This window comes from Oncorhynchus clarkii, chromosome 9 (assembly GCF_045791955.1).
Source record: "Oncorhynchus clarkii lewisi isolate Uvic-CL-2024 chromosome 9, UVic_Ocla_1.0, whole genome shotgun sequence".
In the NCBI taxonomy this organism is placed as follows: Eukaryota; Metazoa; Chordata; class Actinopteri; order Salmoniformes; family Salmonidae; genus Oncorhynchus; species Oncorhynchus clarkii.
Window position 1 is genome coordinate 8,702,155 of NC_092155.1, and position 22,856 is coordinate 8,725,010.

The 22,856-nt window shown below is 42.2% G+C and overlaps 1 protein-coding gene across 1 annotated transcript; it reads left to right on the forward strand.

Annotated features, from left to right (window-relative positions):
* Positions 1-595: 595 nt before the first annotated feature.
* Positions 596-19,666, forward strand: LOC139415819 (uncharacterized). Its single transcript, XM_071163933.1, has 5 exons — positions 596-761; positions 6,018-6,467; positions 17,563-18,579; positions 18,832-18,979; positions 19,251-19,666. The coding sequence occupies exons 1-5, from the start codon at positions 596-598 to the stop codon at positions 19,378-19,380; spliced, it is 1,911 nt and encodes a 636-aa protein (XP_071020034.1). The 3' UTR covers positions 19,381-19,666.
* Positions 19,667-22,856: the final 3,190 nt, after the last annotated feature.

Consider the following 22,856-nt stretch of genomic DNA (forward strand, 5'->3'; position numbering starts at 1 on the left):
TATACTCACCAGGCATTTCACCCATTAAGCATGTTTAGGATGCTCTGGAACGACGTGTACGACAGCGTGTCGACGTGTACGACTTCACACAGCCATTGAAGAGGAGTGGGACAACATTCCACAGGCCACGATCAACAGCCTGATCAACTCTATGCAAAGGAGATGTGTCACACCAGATACTGACTGGTTTTCTGATCCACGCCCCTACCTTTTTTAAAGGTACACTTCATGGGATATTTTGTTTCAGCTCAAGAAACATGGGACCAACACTTTACATGTTGCATGTTTATTTACTGTTTGTCAAATTATAATTATTGTATTAATTTTTAAGTTATATAACAACATACTAACCTTGTTGACAATTATCTAGTGCAAATATGGCATTATTTCACTATTTGTATCCGTTTGGATCAGTTTCAATTGGGAACTTTTATTTTGAATGTGAACCGGAAATTCCACTATTGTGATTCATCCTTATTGTGGCTAGCTTCAGGATTGGAGGTGAATGTTTTGATTTCAAACACCCTTTTTTTGTGGAGTAAACAAAGACGTACTGACTGACCTAAATAGACTACCCAACTCTGTCGTCTAAACTATGTCTAAACTACAATTGTTGCGTTTGTTTTTAAATGAGCGTTTAACGGCGGCTGCTGTGGAGATTTTCGGTGCAGTTGAGAAAACGGTAGTGGAGTACCAGGAGGAGAATGATCGGCTACGGAGACTGCTGCGAAGGACACCAGAGATACAACTATGTAGAATAGGTTCGTATTTAGATATACTGGTAGCTAGCTATAGTTATACTGAATTAATGAACTGGTTAGACAAAATCACAATTTTAACCATTTTTAAAACATTGTATTTAAATGTTTTACTTTTGATTATTTACCTACCTATCTGGATGGCTGGCTAGCTACTGTAGCTAATACTTGTTCTCTCCATGTTTTTCTATTGGTCTATACATCAATTACGCTTTTAGCTGCGAATGTGTAGCCTACAAGATGTAATAAACCATTGAAACAATTAACAAATGTTATGTATGATTCAATAGTTGTCTGCATATTTGATTACTTATCTAAAGATAGAGATATAGCCAGGCACAGACCCACAGATCGGTCTGATTGATTCAATTGATGGGAATAACCAGGAAGGGAAGGCTGTCTCTCTCTGTACTCGTATTAGCCAAACGGCTCATATTGCAATTTTGGAAATTGGAGACTACCTTCCTTTTGAAACGGGATTTAGGGAATGTAATACATATGGAAAAGATACGATACAATACCTCCAATAGAAGTCCAATGCTTTACAAAATATCTCAACCGATACTGGATAAATGGTCGAGTCGCGCTTCATAACTGGGTTGACGATCTGCTGCTACTCTGTGCTGTACTCCATTCTATATGCTTAACTACATTGCTTTGAATTTATTTTGGGGGTAACTGACGTGTACAATGTGGACCCGTAGGATATCACTTTAAAAGTATTAAATTAAAACGCTTGTTTCCCGAAGTGGTCCTCAATGGTAAAAACAATAACACACAATGATTAAAAGGCAAGACAAAATGACAAACAACCATAAATACATTCATTTATATTGGCATCCTAAAAAAGGGGCACTTATTCACTGCACCTTCTCACTAAACCTTAAAAATCAACCATATTCATTTCACATTAAAACAATCTATTAATTGCACATACCTATCGTACCTATATAGAAAATGGCTCTGATAGATAGGGCAGCCGTGCATCTAGCCCTTAGGCAACTTTGCAGTAATTCGTTTTTTAAACATGTGTTTATACAGGCATTGTGGGTCTCTCTCTGTTGCGCTACACCCGCAATAACATTTATTTATGACCAATAAATTGTGAATTAAATAAATACACCTGACCAGCAGTAGGGGTCACAAGGGGCAGTGGAATGTTTTCTCTTAGACAACCTTGTCCAAATCAAAACCTTTTCCTACATTTTAAAGATATTTCTACTTTGTCTTTGCTTGATCTCCAAGGGGAGGCTATTCCGTAGACACATGCCTGTATAGGAAAACACGCTCCTCGCAGGACTGTTTACTCTTGGGATTTTACAAGACATGACACACTAGCTCTGGTATTGAGACTGTGCTGGTTATAGACCATATCAATGTGGTTTTTCATGTAACCTGGGGCACGATCATTTAAGATGTCAAACATATGATTAAGTTTAAGTTGGTCCACTCTGGACTCCAAAGGCAACAAGCCCACCTCCCGGATCTCTTGTACCCCTATGTGGGTCCTAGGGGGAACATTCAGCATAGACCTGATAACATTATGTGGGTTCTAGGGGGGACATTCAGCATATACCTGATAACATTATGTGGGGGGAGGGGGGGGGGGGGCATTCAACATATACCTGATAACATTATGTGGGTCCTGGGGGGGGACATTCAACATATACCTGATAACATTATGTGGGTCCTGGGGGGGAGGGGGGGGACATTCAACATATACCTGATAACATTATGTGGGTCCTGGGGGGGAGGAGGGGGGACATTCAGCATATACTGTTATCAGTATAAAATACACCTGTCCACAACCTCAAACAGTCACACTCCAAACTCCACTATGGCCAAGACCAAAGAGCTGTCAAAGGACACCAGAAACAAAATTGTAGATCTGCACCAGGCTGGGAAGACTGAATCTGCAATAGGTAAGCAGCTTGGTTTGAAGAAATCAACTGTGGGAGGAATTATTAGGAAATGGAAGACATACAAGACCACTGATAATCTCCCTCGATCTGGGGCTCCACGCAAGATCTCACCCCGTGGGGTCAAAATGATCACAAGAACGGTGAGCAAAAATCCCAGAACCACACGGGGGGGCTAGTGAATGACCTGCAGAGAGCTGGGACCAAAGTAACAAAGCCTACCATCAGTAATACACTACGCCGCCAGGGACTCAAATCCTGCAGTGCCAGACGTGTCCCCCTGCTTAAGCCAGTACATATCCAGGCCTGTCTGAAGTTTGCTAGAGAGCATTTGGATGATCCAGAAGAAGATTAGGAGAATGTCATATAGTCAGATGAAACCAAAATATAACTTTTTGGTAAAAACTCAACTCGTCGTGTTTGGAGGACAAAGAATACCGAGTTGCATCCAAAGAACACCATACCTACTGTGAAGCATGGGGGTGGAAACATCATGCTTTGGGGCTGTTTTTCTGCAAAGGGACCAGAACAACGGATCCGTGTAAAGGAAAGAATGAATGGGGCCATGTATCGTGAGATTTTGAGTGAAAACCTCCTTCCATCAGCAAGGGCATTGAAGATGAAACATGGCTGGGTCTTTCAGCATGACAATGATCCCAAACACACCACCCGGGCAACGAAAGAGTGGCTTTGTAAGAAGCATTTCAAGGTCCTGGAGTGGCCGAGCCAGTCTCCAGATCTCAAACCCATAGAAAATCTTTGGAGGGAGCTGAAAGTCCGTGTTGCCCAGCAACAGCCCCAAAACATCACTGCTCTAGAGGAGATCTGCATGGAGGAATGGGCCAAAATACCAGAAACAGTGTGTGAAAACCTTGTGAAGACTTACAGAAAACGTTTAACCTCTTTAACCTCCCACCATAATTTGCAAATAAATTCATTAAAAATCATAAAAAATCCTATAATGTGGATATTTTTTTTTTCCCTCATTTTGTCATATGATGAAAATTACAGGCCTCTCTCATCTTTTTAAGTGGGAGAACTTGCACAAAACACTTTTTTGCCCCACTTTCATATAATTTCATGGTATCCAATTGTTTTAGTAGCTACTATCTTGTCTGCCGTACGGACTCGGGAGAGACGAAGGTTGAAAGTCATGCGTCCTCGGATACACAACCCAACCAAGCCAAGCCGCACTGCTTCTTAACACAGTGCGCATCCAACTTGGAAGCCAGCTGCACCAATGTGTCGGAGGAAACACCTGCGCCCTGCCCGCCACAGGAGTCGGGCGCTTCCCGGCCAAGCCCTCCCTAACCCGGATGACGCTAGGCCAATTGTGCGTCGCCCCACGACAGAGCCTGGGCACGAACCCAGAGTCTCTGATGGCACAGCTGGTGCTGCAGTACAGCGCCCTTAACAACTGCGCCACCCGGGAGGCCCTATATATATATATATTTTAATAACTTTCCTAAATGAAAAAAAAACAGATATACAAACATTGACATTCACTGTAGTGTTGAATGGAATCACAAATGTAGAGAAACAAAACATCACATATTCAGAAAAAAATCTAATTCCTACTAGTAGTACTAGGTCGTCCATATTAAAGGTTGACGGATTAAATCGGCATGGCCAATTAATTAGGGCCAATTAATTAGGGCCAATTAATTAGGGCCAATTAATTAGGGCCGATTTCAAGTTTTCATAACAATCGATAATCGTCATTTTTGGACGCCGATGATATATATTTTTAAAAATCTGCATATTTAAAAGAAATTCATGTTAGCAGGCAATATTAACTAAGGAAATGGTGTCACTTCTCTTGCGTTCTGTGCAACAGAGTCGGGGTATATGCAGCAGTTTGGGTCGCCTGGCTCGTTGAGAACTGTGTGAAGACCATTTCTTCCTAACAAAGACCGTAACTAATTTGCCAGAACTTTACATATTTATGACATAACAATGAAGGTTGTAAAATGTAACATCAATATTTAGACTTAGGGTTGCCACCCGTTCTATAAAATACAGAATGGTTCTGTATTTCACTGAAAGAATAAAAGTTCAAAATTATAGTTTCCGTAGTTGACCATATTAATCATATTTCTGTGTGTATTATATTATAATATTAAATAATAATAATAATAAATATTTGATAGAGCAGTCTGACTGAGCGATGGTAGGCAGCAGCAGGCTCGTATTTCTGTGTGTATTAATTATAATTAAGTCTACGATTTGATATTTGATAGAGCAGTCTGACTGAGCGATGGTAGGCAGCAGCAGGCTCGTAAGCATTCATTCAAACAGCACTTTCCTGCGTTTGCCAGCATCTATTCGCAATGCTTGAAGCACAGCGCTGTTTATGACTTCAAGCCTATCAACTCCCGAGGTTAGGCTGGCAATACTATAGTGCCTATAAAAACATTCAATAGTCAAAGATATATGAAATACAAATGGTATAGAGAGAAATAGTCCTATAATTCCTATAATAACTACAACCTAAAACTTCTTAACTGGGAATATTGAAGTCTCATGTTAAAAGGAACCACCAGCTTTTATATGTTCTCATGTTCTGAGCAAGGAACTGAAACGTTAGCTTTCTTACATGGCACATATTGCACTTTTACTTTCTTCTCCAACACTGTTTTTGCATTATTTAGACCAAATTGAACATGTTTCATTATTTATTTGAGACTAAATAGATTTGTATTTATGTATTATATTAAGTTAAAGTAAAAGTGTTCATTCAGTATTGTTGTAATTGTCATTATTACAAACACCTGCATATATATTTATATTACCCCGTGTATATAAATTGTCCGATGAAGTGGTATCTGCTTTTTTTGGTCTTCCAATAATCGTTATCGGCGTTGAAAAATCATAGTCGGTTGACCTCTAGTCCATATTATAAACAGTCAGCTGATTGTCATAAAGCCACATTGACTCAGTACTGGTACCCTGTGTATACAGCCATACTGGTACACTGTGTATATAGCTATACTGGTACCCTGTGTATATGTGAGAGTCAGAAATCTTGCTTGTTTGTAGGTGACCAAATACTTATTTTCCACCATAATTTGCAAATAAATTCATTAAAAATCCTACAATGTGATTTTCTGGAATTTTTTTCTCATTTTGTCTGTCATAGTTGAAGTGTACCTATGATTAAAATTACAGGCCTCTCTCATCTTTTTAAATGGGAGAACTTGCACAATTGGTGGCTGACTAAATACTTTTTTGCCCCACTGTATATAAAAAAATGTCAAAAGCATTTTGAAATGGCGTTGTGCACTCAAGCATGTCTAAAGGCTGTATAGGTGACCTCTGACCCTCCTCTCCTTCCCCCCAGACTCCCTGCAGCTCTCTGTCTCTGAAGAAGAGGTTCCCCCTGAGCAGCAGCACTGTGAGCAGGAGTGGAGCCCCAGTCTGGGACAGAAGGGCCCAGAGACCAAACAGATTAAAGAGGAACAGGAGGAAGTCAGGACCAGTCAGGAGGAAGAGCAGCGTCAAGGGCTCGTTGATACCAAAGACTCCATATTCACTACTTCCTGTGTGAAAAGTGAATGTGATCAGAAGGACCCATGTCAAGAAGCCATATTAGCTGAATACCCAACTCTCAGTCCACTGAAAACGTCTAAACTACAGTTGTTGAGTGTGTTGTTAAATGAATGTTTAACGGCATCTGCTGCTGTGGAGATTTTTGGTGCGATTGAGGAAACTGTAGCAGTGTACCAGGAGGAGAATGATCGGCTACGGAGACTGCTGCGGATCACACCGGAGATAAAACTATGTAGAACAGGTTTGTACATAGATCTACTGATAGTTAGCAATAGTTATAGTAAATTAATAAACTGTTTAGGCTTTGTGATGTAAGCATTTTAATTTATTTTTTATTTTTTACGTTGAATGGATGATAACAGCCACGACATGTCAATGCTTGGACAACCTAGGGTTCAAAGGTTAAGGGGGGGTTTAATGGAAAGAGATTTCCAGGTTTAGGGGGGTTTAATGGAAAGATATGTCAAGGTTTAGGGGGGGGTTAATGGAAAGAGATTTCCATGTTAAGGGGGGGTTTAATGGAAAGATATGTCCAGGTTTAGGGGGGGGGTTAATGGAAAGATATGTCCAGGTTTAGGGGGGGTTTAATGGAAAGATATGTCCAGGTTTAGGGGGGGTTTAATGGAAAGATATGTCCAGGTTTAGGGGGGGTTTAATGGAAAGATATGTCCTGGTTTAGGGGGGGTTTAATGGAAAGATACAGTGCCTTGCGAAAGTATTCGGCCCCCTTTAACTTTGCGACCTTTTGCCACATTTCAGGCTTCAAACATAAAGATATAAAACTGTATTTTTTTGTGAAGAATCAACAACAAGTGGGACACAATCATGAAGTGGAACAACATTTATTGGATATTTCCAACTTTTTTAACAAATCAAAAACGGAAAAATTGGGCGTGCAAAATTATTCAGCCCCTTTACTTTCAGTGCAGCAAACTCTCTCCAGAAGTTCAGTGAGGATCTCTGAATGATCCAATGTTGACCTAAATGACTAATGATGGTAAATACAATCCACCTGTGTGTAATCAAGTCTCCGTATAAATGCACCTGCACTGTGATAGTCTCAGAGGTCCGTTAAAAGCGCAGAGAGCATCATGAAGAACAAGGAACACACCAGGCAGGTCCGAGATACTGTTGTGAAGAAGTTTAAAGTCGGATTTGGATACAAAAAGATTTCCCAAGCTTTAAACATCCCAAGGAGCACTGTGCAAGCGATAATATTGAAATGGAAGGAGTATCAGACCACTGCAAATCTACCAAGACCTGGCCGTCCCTCTAAACTTTCAGCTCATGCAAGGAGAAGACTGATCAGAGATGCAGCCAAGAGGCCCATGATCACTCTGGATGAACTGCAGAGATCTACAGCTGAGGTGGGAGACTCTGTCCATAGGACAACAATCAGTCGTATATTGCACACATCTGGCCTTTATGGAAGAGTGGCAAGAAGAAAGCCATTTCTTAAAGATATCCATACAAAGTGTTGTTTAAAGTTTGCCACAAGCCACCTGGAAGACACACCAAACATGTGGAAGAAGGTGCTCTGGTCAGATGAAACCAAAATGGAACTTTTTTGGCAACAATGCAAAACGTTATGTTTGGCGTAAAAGCAACACAGCTGAACACACCATCCCCACTGTCAAACATGGTGGTGGCAGCATCATGGTTTGGGCCTGCTTTTCTTCAGCAGGGACAGGGAAGATGGTTAAAATTGATGGGAAGATGGAGCCAAATACAGGACCATTCTGGAAGAAAACCTGATGGAGTCTGCAAAAGACCTGAGACTGGGACAGAGATTTGTCTTCCAACAAGACAATGATCCAAAACATAAAGCAAAATCTACAATGGAATGGTTCAAAAATAAACATATCCAGGTGTTAGAATGGCCAAGTCAAAGTCCAGACCTGAATCCAATCGAGAATCTGTGGAAAGAACTGAAAACTGCTGTTCACAAATGCTCTCCATCCAACCTCACTGAGCTCGAGCTGTTTTGCAAGGAGGAATGGGAAAAAATTTCAGTCTCTCGATGTGCAAAACTGATAGAGACATACCCCAAGCGACTTACAGCTGTAATCGCAGCAAAAGGTGGCGCTACAAAGTATTAACTTAAGGGGGCTGAATAATTTTGCACGCCCAATTTTTCTGTTTTTGATTTGTTAAAAAAGTTTGAAATATCCAATAAATGTCGTTCCACTTCATGATTGTGTCCCACTTGTTGTTGATTCTTCACAAAAAAATACAGTTAACCCACTGTTCCTAGGCCGTCATAGAAAATAAGAATTTGTTCTTAACTGACTTGCCTAGTTAAATAAAGGTAAAATAAAATAAATAAATAAATATAAACATCGGGTTTTTATTTTACCTGGAATGCACAAGGGCCTTTTTTTTCTGGATCTTTGTAGAATTTTGAGTCACACAAAATCGTGTGTTTCTCGACTCCGACAATTAATCCACAGATAAAAGGGGAAAGCTAATTCGTTTCTAGTAATCTCTCCTCCTTCGGTCTTCTAGTAATCTCTCCTCCTTCAGTCTTCTAGTAATCTCTCCTCCTTTAGTCTTCTAGTAATCTCTCCTCCTTCAGTCTTCTAGTAATCTCTCCTCCTTCGGTCTTCTAGTAATCTCTCCTCCTTCGGTCTTCTAGTAATCTCTCCTCCTTCGGTCTTCTAGTAATCTCTCCTCCTTCAGTTTTCTAGTAATCTCTCCTCCTTCAGTCTTCTAGTAATCTCTCCTCCTTCGGTCTTCTAGTAATCTCTCCTCCTTCGATCTTCTAGTAATCTCTCCTCCTTCGATCTTCTAGTAATCTCTCCTCCTTCAGTCTTCTAGTAATCTCTCCTCCTTCGGTCTTCTTCGTCTGTGTACTTTTGGCGGTTGGCAACCAACTTTAAAGTGTGTTACCATCACCAACTGGACTGGAATGTGGGCCTCAGTTCATCTTTCAATCTCCAACGTGGGTATATGCTCTTAAAAACCAACGAGGAGATGGGAGAGGCGGGACTTGGAGTGCGTGAAGCGTAAAAATAGAACCAAGTTATATTGTAGCGCCTGGCTACGCAGATGCGCGAGAGCAGTTTGGATGAAATGATTGAATAACATGTATGTGTACATTTATTTTGCAACGCTCGTGCACACAACGTGGGCAGTGTGGTCATCATGTCAGTCTCCCATAAGAAGACCACCAATTTCATGAAGTTCTTATTGGTCAAGGTCACACCAGTCAGTATTATGTAAACCTATCAGCAGTCAATATTCCCAGGATGTTCATTGGAGGACCCTAGCAAGAGCATACCAAAAACAGTACAGTATGAAGATAGGCAGAAACTGCTTCTCCAATAGAAATCCCCGATCACACTTGTAGGTGACGTTGGCTAGCTAAGCTCAAGCGTAGACCCAATGACGTGTTTCTAACGGTCATCTCGTGACAAACTGTGTAGGCCGTCCAATCAAAAGGCACTCCTTCGATATATATAAAGTTGTTTTTGACGAAAATTAACACGTGTCAGTTAGTCACTTTCACGAGGTTAGAGTAGTAACACGTTCAACTACTTTAAGACATTGGCTCCAATCTAGGTCGTGCCTTTTAGATTTCAAGAAAATGAACAACTAAGGAAGAATTTTTCACTTCTCTCATATTGACTTCTCAAACCCCTGCTTGGTTTGTTTCGCAAGCGGTCCCAGAAGTCGTGTGATGTTGCGTCTCTGGGTTTAGAAACTCTGTGAGCATATCACAGGCAGAAAGAGAAACCCAGACTAGTCGTTGGGCCTGTCCGGGGGTATCGTCGGACGGGGCCACAGTGTCCCCCGACCCACCCCTGTCTCATTCTCCAGTATCTATGCTAAAATAGTCTATGTGCCTAGGGGGCTAGGGTCAGTCTGTTATATCTGGTGTAATTATCCTGTTTTATCTGGTATCCTGTGTGAATTTAAGTATGCTCCCTCTAATTCTCTCTCCATCTCCCTCCCGGAGGACCTGAGCCCTAGGGTCATGCCTCAGGACTACCTGGCCTGATGACTCCTGGATGTCCCAGTCCACCTGGTCGTGCTGCTGCTCCAGTTTCAATTTTTCTTCCTGTGGCTAGGGAACCGTGACCTGTTCACCGGATGTGCTACCTTGTCCCATACTTGCTGTTTTCGACTCTAGCACCGCACCTGCTGTCTCAAGCTCTGAATGATTGGCTATGAAAAGCCAACTGACATTTACTCCTGAGGTTGACCTGTTGCACCCTCAACAATCACTGGGATTATTATTTGACCCTGCTGGTCATCTATGAACGTTTGAACATCTTGAAGAACAATCTGGCCTTAAATGGCCATGTATTTTTATAATCTCCACCCGGCACAGCCAGAAGAGGACTGGCCTCCCCTCAGAGCCTGGTTCCTCTCTAGATTTCTTCCTAGGTTCCTGCCTTTCTAGGGAATTTTTCCTAGCCACTGTGCTTCTACAGCTGCATGCTGTTTGTGGTTTTAGGCTGGGTTTCTGTATAGCACTTTGTGACATCTGCTGATGTAAAAAGGGCTTTAAAAATTCATTTGATTGATTGATTGAGGAGAGGAGGCGTTCCCTAACGGAAATATGCAAATACATTCTACAACGCGCCAATAGGATCTCGCTAGCTCGTGCGTGGCTCTGCCCCCCTGCTTGCTTGTTCTGACCCTATGCTTAATTTGCTCCCACTAGTGATGAGGAAACGAAGCATCCTTAAGGTTTTCCAGCCAATTGTGCCAAAAATAGGTAAATTATTCGAGGCTTTGATCAACAGTAGTGGCACCTGCTGGTGATTTTTTTTTTAGAGCAGCTAAATTATTAATTATTTTTCTCCCCAATTTCGTGGTATCCAATTGGCTTTCTAGGGAATTTAGTCTTGTCCCATCGCTGCAACTCACATACGGACTTGGTAGAGGCGAAGGTTGAGAGCCGTGCATCCTCCGAAACACAACCCAATCAAGTCGCACTGTTTTTTGACACAATGCCCGCTTAACGTGTCGGAGGATACACCGTACACCTGGCTACCGTGTCAGTGTGCACTGCGCCCGGCCCGCCACAGGAGTCGCTAGTGCGCGATGGGACAAGGACATCCGATGCTGGGTGAATTGTGCACCGCCCCATGGATCTCCCGGTCGTGGTCTGCTGCGACAGAGCCTGGACTTGAACCAGGATCTCTAGTGACACTGCGATGCAGTGTCTTAGACCACTGTGCCACTCGGGAGGCCTGAGCAGCCAAATTATTATCTATGACGTACCCGTAAGGTGTTCGCTGTGTAGCTTTTTTTTTTTTCTTCTACCAAACCAATCAGGTGGTTGTTCCACGAAACGAAGCTTCAGACGTCATTGATCACGTGCTGATAAAGTGATACAAGCATGAGCACACCGCTTCGAAGTACTCCGCTATTGCCTCAATCACACCTACAGCGTCATCGCGCAAAATGTTACGCAGCATCATCTGGATATGTATTTAGCAAAAAGTTCAACATTCACCTTCTGCTGCCATTTCTGTCAAGCCATCTACGGCATACTATTTGATGGATATGTTCGATAAATCCAACGTGTTCACCACACAGAACGCACCGCAACTGCCTCTTCAACGCAATGCTGCAAGGCAAACGCAGCGTTTCAGTGGAAATGAATGTACATCTGGTGTACCAAAACGGCAATGAAGCTGTCGGTGTGATCGAGGGCGTTTGACTCCGGCATCAAACGTAACATCACTAGCTCCCACTGTAAACGACACAGGTGAACTATCTTAGGGTTAGTTAGTTAGAATTATCTTTGAGCAGAGCAGATATGAGAAATGTGCTTTCTGGAAAGGGAGGGATACCTAGTCAGTTGTACAACTAAATGTATTCAGCTGAAATGTGTTTTCTGGAAAGGGAGGGATACCTAGTCAGTTGTACAACTGAATGTATTCAACTGAAATGTGCTTTCTGGAAAGGAAGGGATACCTAGTCAGTTGTACAACTGAATGTATTCAACTGAAATGTGCTTTCTGGAAAGGGAGGGATACCTAGTCAGTTGTACAACTGAATGTATTCAACTGAAATGTGCTTTCTGGAAAGGGAGGGATACCTAGTCAGTTGTACAACTGAATGTATTCAACTGAAATGTGCTTTCTGGAAAGGGAGGGATACCTAGTCAGTTGTACAACTGAATGTATTCAACTGAAATGTGCTTTCTGGAAAGGGAGGGATACCTAGTCAGTTGTACAACTGAATGTATTCAACTGAAATGTGCTTTCTGGAAAGGGAGGGATACCTAGTCAGTTGTACAACTGAAATGTGCTTTCTGGAAAGGGAGGGATACCTAGTCAGTTGTACAACTGAATGTATTCAACTGAAATGTGCTTTCTGGAAAGGGAGGGATACCTAGTCAGTTGTACAACTGAATGTATTCAACTGAAATGTGCTTTCTGGAAAGGGAGGGATACCTAGTCAGTTGTAAAACTGAATGTATTCAACTGAAATGTGCTTTCTGGAAAGGGAGGGATACCTAGTCAGTTGTACAACTGAATGTATTCAACTGAAATGTGCTTTCTGGAAAGGGAGGGATACCTAGTCAGTTGTACAACTGAATGTATTCAACTGAAATGTGCTTTCTGGAAAGGGAGGGATACCTAGGCAGTTGTACAACTGAATGTATTCAACTGAAATGTGCTTTCTGGAAAGGGAGGGATACCTAGTCAGTTGTACAACTGAATGTATTCAACTGAAATGTGCTTTCTGGAAAGGGAGGGATACCTAGTCAGTTGTACAACTGAAATGTGCTTTCTGGAAAGGGAGGGATACCTAGTCAGTTGTACAACTGAATGTATTCAACTGAAATGTGCTTTCTGGAAAGGGAGGGATACCTAGTCAGTTGTACAACTGAATGTATTCAACTGAAATGTGCTTTCTGGAAAGGGAGGGATACCTAGTCAGATGTACAACTGAATGTATTCAACTGAAATGTGCTTTCTGGAAAGGGAGGGATACCTAGTCAGTTGTACAACTGAAATGTGCTTTCTGGAAAGGGAGGGATACCTAGTCAGTTGTACAACTAAATGTATTCAACTGAAATGTGCTTTCTGGAAAGGGAGGGATACCTAGTCAGTTGTACAACTAAATGTATTCAACTGAAATGTGCTTTCTGGAAAGGGAGGGATACCTAGTCAGTTGTACAACTGAATGTATTCAACTGAAATGTGCTTTATGGAAAGGGAGGGATACCTAGTCAGTTGTACAACTGAATGTATTCAACTGAAATGTGCTTTCTGGAAAGGGAGGGATACCTAGTCAGTTGTACAACTGAATGCATTCAACTGAAATGTGCTTTCTGGAAAGGGAGGGATACCTAGTCAGTTGTACAACTGAAATGTGCTTTCTGGAAAGGGAGGGATACCTAGTCAGTTGTACAACTGAAATGTGCTTTCTGGAAAGGGAGGGATACCTAGTCAGTTGTACAACTAAATGTATTCAACTGAAATGTGCTTTCTGGAAAGGGAGGGATACCTAGTCAGTTGTACAACTGAATGTATTCAACTGAAATGTGCTTTCTGGAAAGGGAGGGATACCTAGTCAGTTGTACAACTGAAATGTGCTTTCTGGAAAGGGAGGGATACCTAGTCAGTTGTACAACTGAATGTATTCAACTGAAATGTGCTTTCTGGAAAGGGAGGGATACCTAGTCAGTTGTACAACTGAAATGTGCTTTCTGGAAAGGGAGGGATACCTAGTCAGTTGTACAACTGAAATGTGCTTTCTGGAAAGGGAGGGATACCTAGTCAGTTGTACAACTGAAATGTGCTTTCTGGAAAGGGAGGGATACCTAGTCAGTTGTACAACTGAAATGTGCTTTCTGGAAAGGGAGGGATACCTAGTCAGTTCTACAACTGAAATGTGCTTTCTGGAAAGGGAGGGATACCTAGTCAGTTGTACAACTGAAATGTGCTTTCTGGAAAGAGAGGGATACCTAGTCAGATGTACAACTGAAATGTGCTTTCTGGAAAGGGAGGGATACCTAGTCAGTTGTACAACTTAAATGTGCTTTCTGGAAAGGGAGGGATACCTAGTCAGTTGTACAACTGAAATGTGCTTTCTGGAAAGGGAGGGATACCTAGTCAGTTGTACAACTGAAATGTGCTTTCTGGAAAGGGAGGGATACCTAGTCAGTTGTACAACTGAAATGTGCTTTCTGGAAAGGGAGGGATACCTAGTCAGTTGTACAACTGAAATGTGCTTTCTGGAAAGGGAGGGATACCTAGTCAGATGTACAACTGAAATGTGCTTTCTGAAAAGGGAGGGATACCTAGTCAGTTGTACAACTGAAATGTGCTTTCTGGAAAGGGAGGGATACCTAGTCAGTTGTACAACTGAAATGTGCTTTCTGGAAAGGGAGGGATACCTAGTCAGTTGTACAACTGAAATGTGCTTTCTGGAAAGGGAGGGATACCTAGTCAGTTGTACAACCGAAATGTGCTTTCCGGAAAGGGAGGGATACCTAGTCAGTTGTACAACCGAAATGTGCTTTCTGGAAAGGGAGGGATACCTAGTCAGATGTACAACTGAAATGTGCTTTCTGGAAAGGGAGGGATACCTAGTCAGTTGTACAACTGAAATGTGCTTTCTGGAAAGGGAGGGATACCTAGTCAGTTGTACAACTGAAATGTGCTTTCTGGAAAGGGAGGGATACCTAGTCAGTTGTACAACTGAAATGTGCTTTCTGGAAAGGGAGGGATACCTAGTCAGTTGTACAACTGAATGTATTCAACTGAAATGTGCTTTCTGGAAAGGGAGGGATACCTAGTCAGTTGTACAACTGAAATGTGCTTTCTGGAAAGGGAGGGATACCTAGTCAGTCGTACAACTGAAATGTGCTTTCTGGAAAGGGAGGATACCTAGTCAGTTGTACAACTGAATGTTTTCAACTGAAATGTGCTTTCTGGAAAGGGAGGGATACCTAGTCAGTTGTACAACTGAATGTATTCAACTGAAATGTGCTTTCTGGAAAGGGAGGGATACCTAGTCAGTTGTACAACTGAATGTATTCAACTGAAATGTGCTTTCTGGAAAGGGAGGGATACCTAGTCAGTTGTACAACTGAAATGTGCTTTCTGGAAAGGGAGGGATACCTAGTCAGTTGTACAACTGAAATGTGCTTTCTGGAAAGGGAGGGATACCTAGTCAGTTGTACAACTGAAATGTGCTTTCTGGAAAGGGAGGGATACCTAGTCAGTTGTACAACTGAATGTATTCAACTGAAATGTGCTTTCTGGAAAGGGAGGGATACCTAGTCAGTTGTACAACTGAAATGTGCTTTCTGGAAAGGGAGGGATACCTAGTCAGTTGTACAACTGAAATGTGCTTTCTGGAAAGGGAGGATACCTAGTCAGTTGTACAACTGAATGTATTCAACTGAAATGTGCTTTCTGGAAAGGGAGGGATACCTAGTCAGTTGTACAACTGAATGTATTCAACTGAAATGTGCTTTCTGGAAAGGGAGGGATACCTAGTCAGTTGTACAACTGAATGTATTCAACTGAAATGTGCTTTCTGGAAAGGGAGGGATACCTAGTCAGTTGTACAACTGAAATGTGCTTTCTGGAAAGGGAGGGATACCTAGTCAGTTGTACAACTGAATGTATTCAACTGAAATGTGCTTTCTGGAAAGGGAGGGATACCTAGTCAGTTGCACAACTGAATGTATTCAACTGAAATGTGCTTTCTGGAAAGGGAGGGATACCTAGTCAGTTGTACAACTGAATGTATTCAACTGAAATGTGCTTTCTGGAAAGGGAGGGATACCTAGTCAGTTGTACAACTGAATGTATTCAACTGAAATGTGCTTTCTGGAAAGGGAGGGATACCTAGTCAGTTGTACAACTGAATGTATTCAACTGAAATGTGCTTTCTGGAAAGGGAGGGATACCTAGTCAGTTGTACAACTGAAATGTGCTTTCTGGAAAGGGAGGGATACCTAGTCAGTTGTACAACTGAAATGTGCTTTCTGGAAAGGGAGGGATACCTAGTCAGTTGTACAACTGAATGTATTCAACTGAAATGTGCTTTCTGGAAAGGGAGGGATACCTAGTCAGTTGTACAACTGAAATGTGCTTTCTGGAAAGGGAGGGATACCTAGTCAGTTGTACAACTGAAATGTGCTTTCTGGAAAGGGAGGGATACCTAGTCAGTTGTACAACTGAAATGTGCTTTCTGGAAAGGGAGGGATACCTAGTCAGTTGTACAACTGAATGTATTCAACTGAAATGTGCTTTCTGGAAAGGGAGGGATACCTAGTCAGATGTACAACTGAAATGTGCTTTCTGGAAAGGGAGGGATACCTAGTCAGTTGTACAACTGAAATGTGCTTTCTGGAAAGGGAGGGATACCTAGTCAGTTGTACAACTGAATGTATTCAACTGAAATGTGCTTTCTGGAAAGGGAGGGATACCTAGTCAGTTGTACAACTGAAATGTGCTTTCTGGAAAGGGAGGGATACCTAGTCAGTTGTACAACTGAAATGTGTTTTCTGGAAAGGGAGGGATACCTAGTCAGATGTACAACTGAAATGTGCTTTCTGGAAAGGGAGGGATACCTAGTCAGTTTTACAACTGAAATGTGTTTTCTGGAAAGGGAGGGATACCTAGTCAGTTGTACAACTGAAATGTGTTTTCCCCTTTCTATTTCTCTCCTGACGGCCACTACATGTTCCCTCTCCTGCTACTACTTGTCCTTCCGATGTCACATACCTCTGCTGTTGTTTTTTTAAGCAGCTTAACTTCAGTTCCAAGAGATATTTTGTCTTGTGGTTTTGGAGCCAAGGAGCATCTGTTGTAAATAAGTATATTGTGTTGAGCTCGTTGTGGCCCTGCTACACTACAGACATTGTTAGCGGTTTCCTTCAATTAAACCCCCCTTAACCTGGACATCTCTTCCCATTAAACCCTCCTTAAGCTGGACATCTCTTCCCATTAAACCCTCCTTAACCTGGACATCTCTTTCCATTAAACCCGCCCTAAACCTGGACATCTCTTCCCATTAAACCCCCCTGAACCTGGACATCTCTTCCCATTAAACCCTCCTTAACCTGGACATCTCTTCCCATTAAACCCTCCTTAACCTGGACATCTCTTCCCATTAAACCCTCCTTAACCTGGACATCTCTTCCCATTAAACCCTCCTTAACCCGGACATCTCTTCCCATTAAACCCTCCTTAACCCGGACATCTCTTCCCATTAAACCCTCCTTAACCAGGACATCCACCTCATCCCTGTTCTGATCAGACATGAAATTAAAAGTCATAGAGATCTGTAATTCATGATTGATTCCAAATTCTGTTATAAATAACATCTGCTCCTCCTCTCCTTCCCTCCAGACTCCCTGCAGCTCTCTGTCTCTGAAGAGGAGGTTCCTCCTGATCAGCAGCACTGTGAGCAGGAGTGGAGCCCCAGTCTGGAGCCGGAGGACCCAGAGCCCACACAGATTAAAGAAGAACAGGAGGAAGTCAGGACCAGTCAGGAGGAAGAGCAGATTCAAGATCTGGAGCCTGATATCATAGAGTTCAATTTCACTCCTTCCTGTGTGAAAAGTGAATGTGATCAGGAGGAACCACTTTGGTCCTTGACTCTTCCCCAAACCCAGCCTGTGGAGAACAGAGAGAGAGACTCTAAACCAGTGGATCTCAAATCTTTTGTCCATGTGACCCACTTAAATGGTCTTGACCTTCCAGATAATGACAGCAATACCTCAAGCCACAGTACAGCCGTAAGCAGCGACACAGTGGGACTTGACAGCAGCCCACCATTGGATCCCAGTCCACCATTGGATCCCAGTCCACCATTGGATCCCAGTCCACCATTTGAGAAACACTGTTCCAAACCCAACACCACATCTAGAAGAACTCACCACTGCCGTGACTGTGGTAAAACGTTTCCTCTGAAAGCTGACCTGCAGAGACATGTGACTTTCCCCAAGAAGAGACCCAGTGAATGTAGATTCTGCAGAAAACGCTACAACTCCACCTGTAAACTGAAGGCCCATGTCCGACGCTGTCACAGTGGAAAACCCTGTATCTGTCCAGTTTGTGGAAAGATCTTCAAATACAAAGGCTATCTTTCCAAGCACTTAAGGATTCACACAGGAGAGAAACCATTCAACTGTGGTGACTGTGGGAAAAGCTTCACTCAGAAGGGGAACCTAACCGAACATGTACTGACTCACACGGGAGAGAAACCATTTAGCTGTGGTGACTGCGGGAAAAGCTTTGGGCTCAAGAAGACACTAACGGATCATATACGAACTCACACAGGAGAGAAACCATTCAGCTGTGGTGACTGTGGGAAAAGCTTCAATAAGAAGGGACACCTTTCCGTGCATCAACTGACTCACACAGGTGAGAAACCTTTTAGCTGTGATGACTGTGGGAAAAGCTTCAGTCAGAAGGGGAATCTAAGCATTCATAAACTGACTCACATAGGAGAGAAACCTTTTACCTGTGGAGAATGCGGGAAAAGCTTTGGGCTCAAGCGACACCTAACCATGCATAAACTGACTCACACAGGAGAGAAACCGTTTAGCTGTGGAGACTGTGGGAAAAGCTTTAATCGCAAGGAGGTCTTAACCATGCATATACGGACTCACACAGGAGAGAAACCATTTATCTGTGGTGACTGTGGGAGGAGCTTCAGGCATAAAGGGTCCCTTAAGATACATATATTGTCTCACACAGGAGAGAAACCGTTCAGCTGTGGTGACTGTGGGAAAAGCTTCAATCAAAGGGGTAACCTAAACATGCATATACGGACTCACACCAGAGATAATTCATTTTGCTGTGGAGAATGTGGGAAAACCTTCAATCAGAGGGGGAACTTAACCACGCATATACAAACTCACACCAGAGATAATTCATTTCGATGTGGTGACTGTGGGCAAAGCTTCAATGAGAAGGGGCACCTAACTGAACAAGAAGACACTAACGGATCATATACGAACTCACACAGGAGAGAAACCATACAGGTGTGGTGACTGTGGGAAAAGCTTCATTCAGAAGGCGGACCTAAGGAGGCATATACTGACTCACACAGGAGAGAAACCACATGGCTGCTCCGTCTGTGGTAAAAGATTCACTCAGAAGTCTCATCTGCTGAGGCATGTGGATAAAATCCACAAAGGAAGAAAACAGGACAGAAACTGAAAGATGAAAGAACATTAGGACAAAGAGATTGTCTGTCAGGTAAGTGAATAAAAAGGCAGGATGTGGACAAATCTCTTAGGAAGCAACAGTGATATGGCCCTCATATGCAGACGACATGGCTCTGGTTGCTTGCCTGGAGGTCAAGTCCATCTCCAGCTACTCCCAGTTCATTGACTGCCTCTTGACGTGGTTTGACAATATCTTAGGAGCTCAGTTTGGGTCTCAACTTACTATTAAGTCTCAGAATAGTAGAATACACCAGGTCCAATTTAGACATTTGGTTGTGCATCAGCACTTTGTTTGTCATTGACAGTCACTCAATTAGCGATTTTAGATTGGAAGTTAGCCAGCTATCTAACCTTAGTAGTAATCACTGCTGAATACCAACCAGGCAGGGAATGTGCCCAGGGGCCCATATTAACATGGAATAAGTCATTACGGCAGGGGGGTGGCAGGTAGCCTTGGGCCAGTAACCGAAAGGTTGCTAGATCGAATCCCTGAGCTGACAAGGCAGTTAACCCACTGTTCCTAGGCCGTAATTGCAAATAAGAATTTGTTCTTAACCGACTAACCTTAAATAAATGTTAAATTAAAAGTGACAAAATTACAAAATGTGTAGAATTGCAGGAAATTAATTTTAAAACATACATTTCTCTTCACCATCAGAGGGGTACTCAAATGTTTCACCGCGAGGTGGGGGGCACCCCAACCAAATCTCTCAGGGCCCCAAAAGGCGGGAGCCGGCCTTGGATTTACTTTTGTAAAACACATTTATTTGGTTTGAATGATGATCAAACACTACAGATTAAGATTCCTTTATTGTCCAATTGTACAGTTCCAAATTCAACTCCCGCTTCCATGTCAACCCCTCCTAAAGAGACGCATTCAGAAAGTATTCAGACCCCTTAACTTTTTACTTATCAATCTCCCCTACACACGATACCCCATAATGACAAAGCAACAAAAACAGTTTTATATATTTTTTTACTTAAATATTATAATTATTTTTGCAAATTCATTAAAAATAAAAAACAGATACCGTATTTACATAAGTATTCAGACCCTTTGCTATGAGGAGACTCGAAATTGAGCTCAGGTGCATCCTGTTTCAATTGATCATCCTTGAGATGTTACTACAACTTGATTGGAGTCCACCTGTGGTAAATTCAATTGATTGGACACGACGGAAGCCACTCCTCAGTAAAAGGCACATGACGGCCCGCTTGGAGTTTGCCAAAGGGCACCTAAAGGACTCTCAAACCATGAGAAACAAGATTCTCTGGTCTGATGAAACAGATATTGAACTCTTTGGCATGAATGTCAAGCGTCACGTCTGGAGGAAACCTGGAACCATCGCTACGGTGAAGCATGGTGGTGGCAGCATCATGCTGTGGGGATGTTTTTCAGAGGCAGGGACTGGGAGACTAGTCAGGATCAAGGAAAAGATGAACAGAGAAAAATTCAGAGATCTTTGATGAAAACCTGCTCCAGAGTGTTCAGGTCCTCAGACTGGGGCAAAGGTTCACCTTCTAACAGGACAACGACCCTAAGCACTCAGCCAAGATAACGCAGGAGTGGCTTCGGGACAAGTCTCTGAATGTCCTTGAGTGGCCCAGCCAGAGCCCGGACTTAAACCCGATCCAACATCTCTGGAGAGACCTGAAAATAGCTGTGCAGCGACGGTCCCATCCAACCTGACAGAGCTTGAGTGGATCTTCAGAGAAGAATGGGATAAACTCCCCAAATACAGGTGTGCAAAGCTTGTACCTATATATCCAAGAAGACTCAAGGCTGTAATCGCTGCCAAAGGTGCTTCAACAAAGTAGAGTAAAGGGTCTGAATACTTATGTAAATGTGATATTTCCATTTATTTGTAATCAATTTGCTAAACTGTCTAAAAACCTGTTTTTGCTTTTTTATTATGGGGTATTGTGATGTCATTATGGGGTATTGTGATGTCATTATGTGGTATTGTGATGTCATTATGGGGTATTGTGTGTAGATTGATGAGGGGAAAAAAAGGATTTAATTCATTTTAGAATAAGGCTGTAACGTAACAATGTGGAAAAGACGAGGGTTCTGAATAATTTCAGAATTCGTTGTATATAGGAGGCTGCCATACTATGACTCCTGTGAAGCAGTTCTTGTGGGGGGTTAAGGGCAGGGCAGCAGGTATGGCATCTCGGATTTGATAGCAGCAACCACTCACTTCTTGGGATTGGAACCCTCTGTTTGCCTCTTAAACGCTAGGCTACCTACCGCCTGTTGATGGACAGTATTGTAGAAAATAAGGCACTGGACCACAGCCATATATACTGAACAAAAATATAAATGCAGTGTTTCATGCACTGAAATAAAATATCACAGAAATGTTCCATATGCACAAAAAGCTTATTTCTCTCAAATGTTGTGCACACATTTGTTTACATCCCTGTTAGTGAGCATTTCTCCTTTGTCAATATAATCCACGTACCTGACAGGTGTGGCATATCAAGAAGCTGAATAAAACAGCACAATCATTACACAGGTGCACCTTGTGCCGGGGACAAAAAGGCCCCTTTAAAATATGCAGTTTTGTCACACAAAAACAATGCCACAGATGTCTCAAATTTTGCCAGATAATTAAAAGTTAAGCTGCCTCCAACGTTGTTTTTAGAGACTATGGCAATGAGTGCAACCGGCCTCAGAACAGACAGACCACGTGTAACCATGCCAGCCCCGGACATTCCTGTGAGATCGTCTATGGGGCAAGGGGGGGGGGGGGGGTGCTTCAAACAGCTGCATATTTTCAAGATATTAAAGTGTCCACTACAAAAAGGTAAACAGTAGGCCTGTAGCAAATGCAGCACATTGGCATTCATTTTTCACATGTAAATCGCACCTTTCAGTAGTGCTCAAAGCATGTCATTCCATGAGGGCAGAATTTTCTTTTTCCAACTCATTTTTCAACTTTTCCAATCAGTCCTACATGACAACAAAATCATAAACAACAGAGTAGGGCTGGCTAATAAGTCCTTAGTTGTGGGGGTTATGCTCAGGTAAAACCATTTGGATAATCTGTTCTTCCATATTTCCAAGTCCTGTTCTTGAAGATCAAGGGGTATAACATTTATAGGAATGACTGGAATTCTGATAGACTTTGGTTTTTAATGTAAAGATATAATTTAATCATATTATTATTTGTAGTAGAAAGTAATGGGCTAGAGGAAGCCTATATAACCAACCCATAAAGTAAAATTTAACATCCATATATATACATATATAATGGCCAGCTATGTAAACGTTAACATTGATTGATCCTGCAATAGGTGTCGTTCAATTGGTAACATACATTTCTGTCTTCTTCTTATGCTTTAAGGGGGAAGTAATCTAAAAGTAACTAAATGTCATCAGATTACGTTACAATTAGTAACATACATGTTTTTGTATTATTTTAATGCCTCTTAAGGGGGAAGTAATCTAAAAGTAACTAAATG

Excerpts from the sequence above, each read along its gene's own strand:
- LOC139415819 (XM_071163933.1), top strand. The coding sequence starts at position 596 with ATGTCTAAACTACAATTGTTGCGTTTGTTTTTAAATGAGCGTTTAACG. Across the intron at positions 6,468-17,562 it reads GATAAAACTATGTAGAACAG|ACTCCCTGCAGCTCTCTGTC; the intron begins GTTTGTACATAG and ends CCTTCCCTCCAG. Across the intron at positions 18,980-19,250 it reads CAAAGGGGTAACCTAAACAT|GCATATACTGACTCACACAG; the intron begins GCATATACGGAC and ends GGACCTAAGGAG.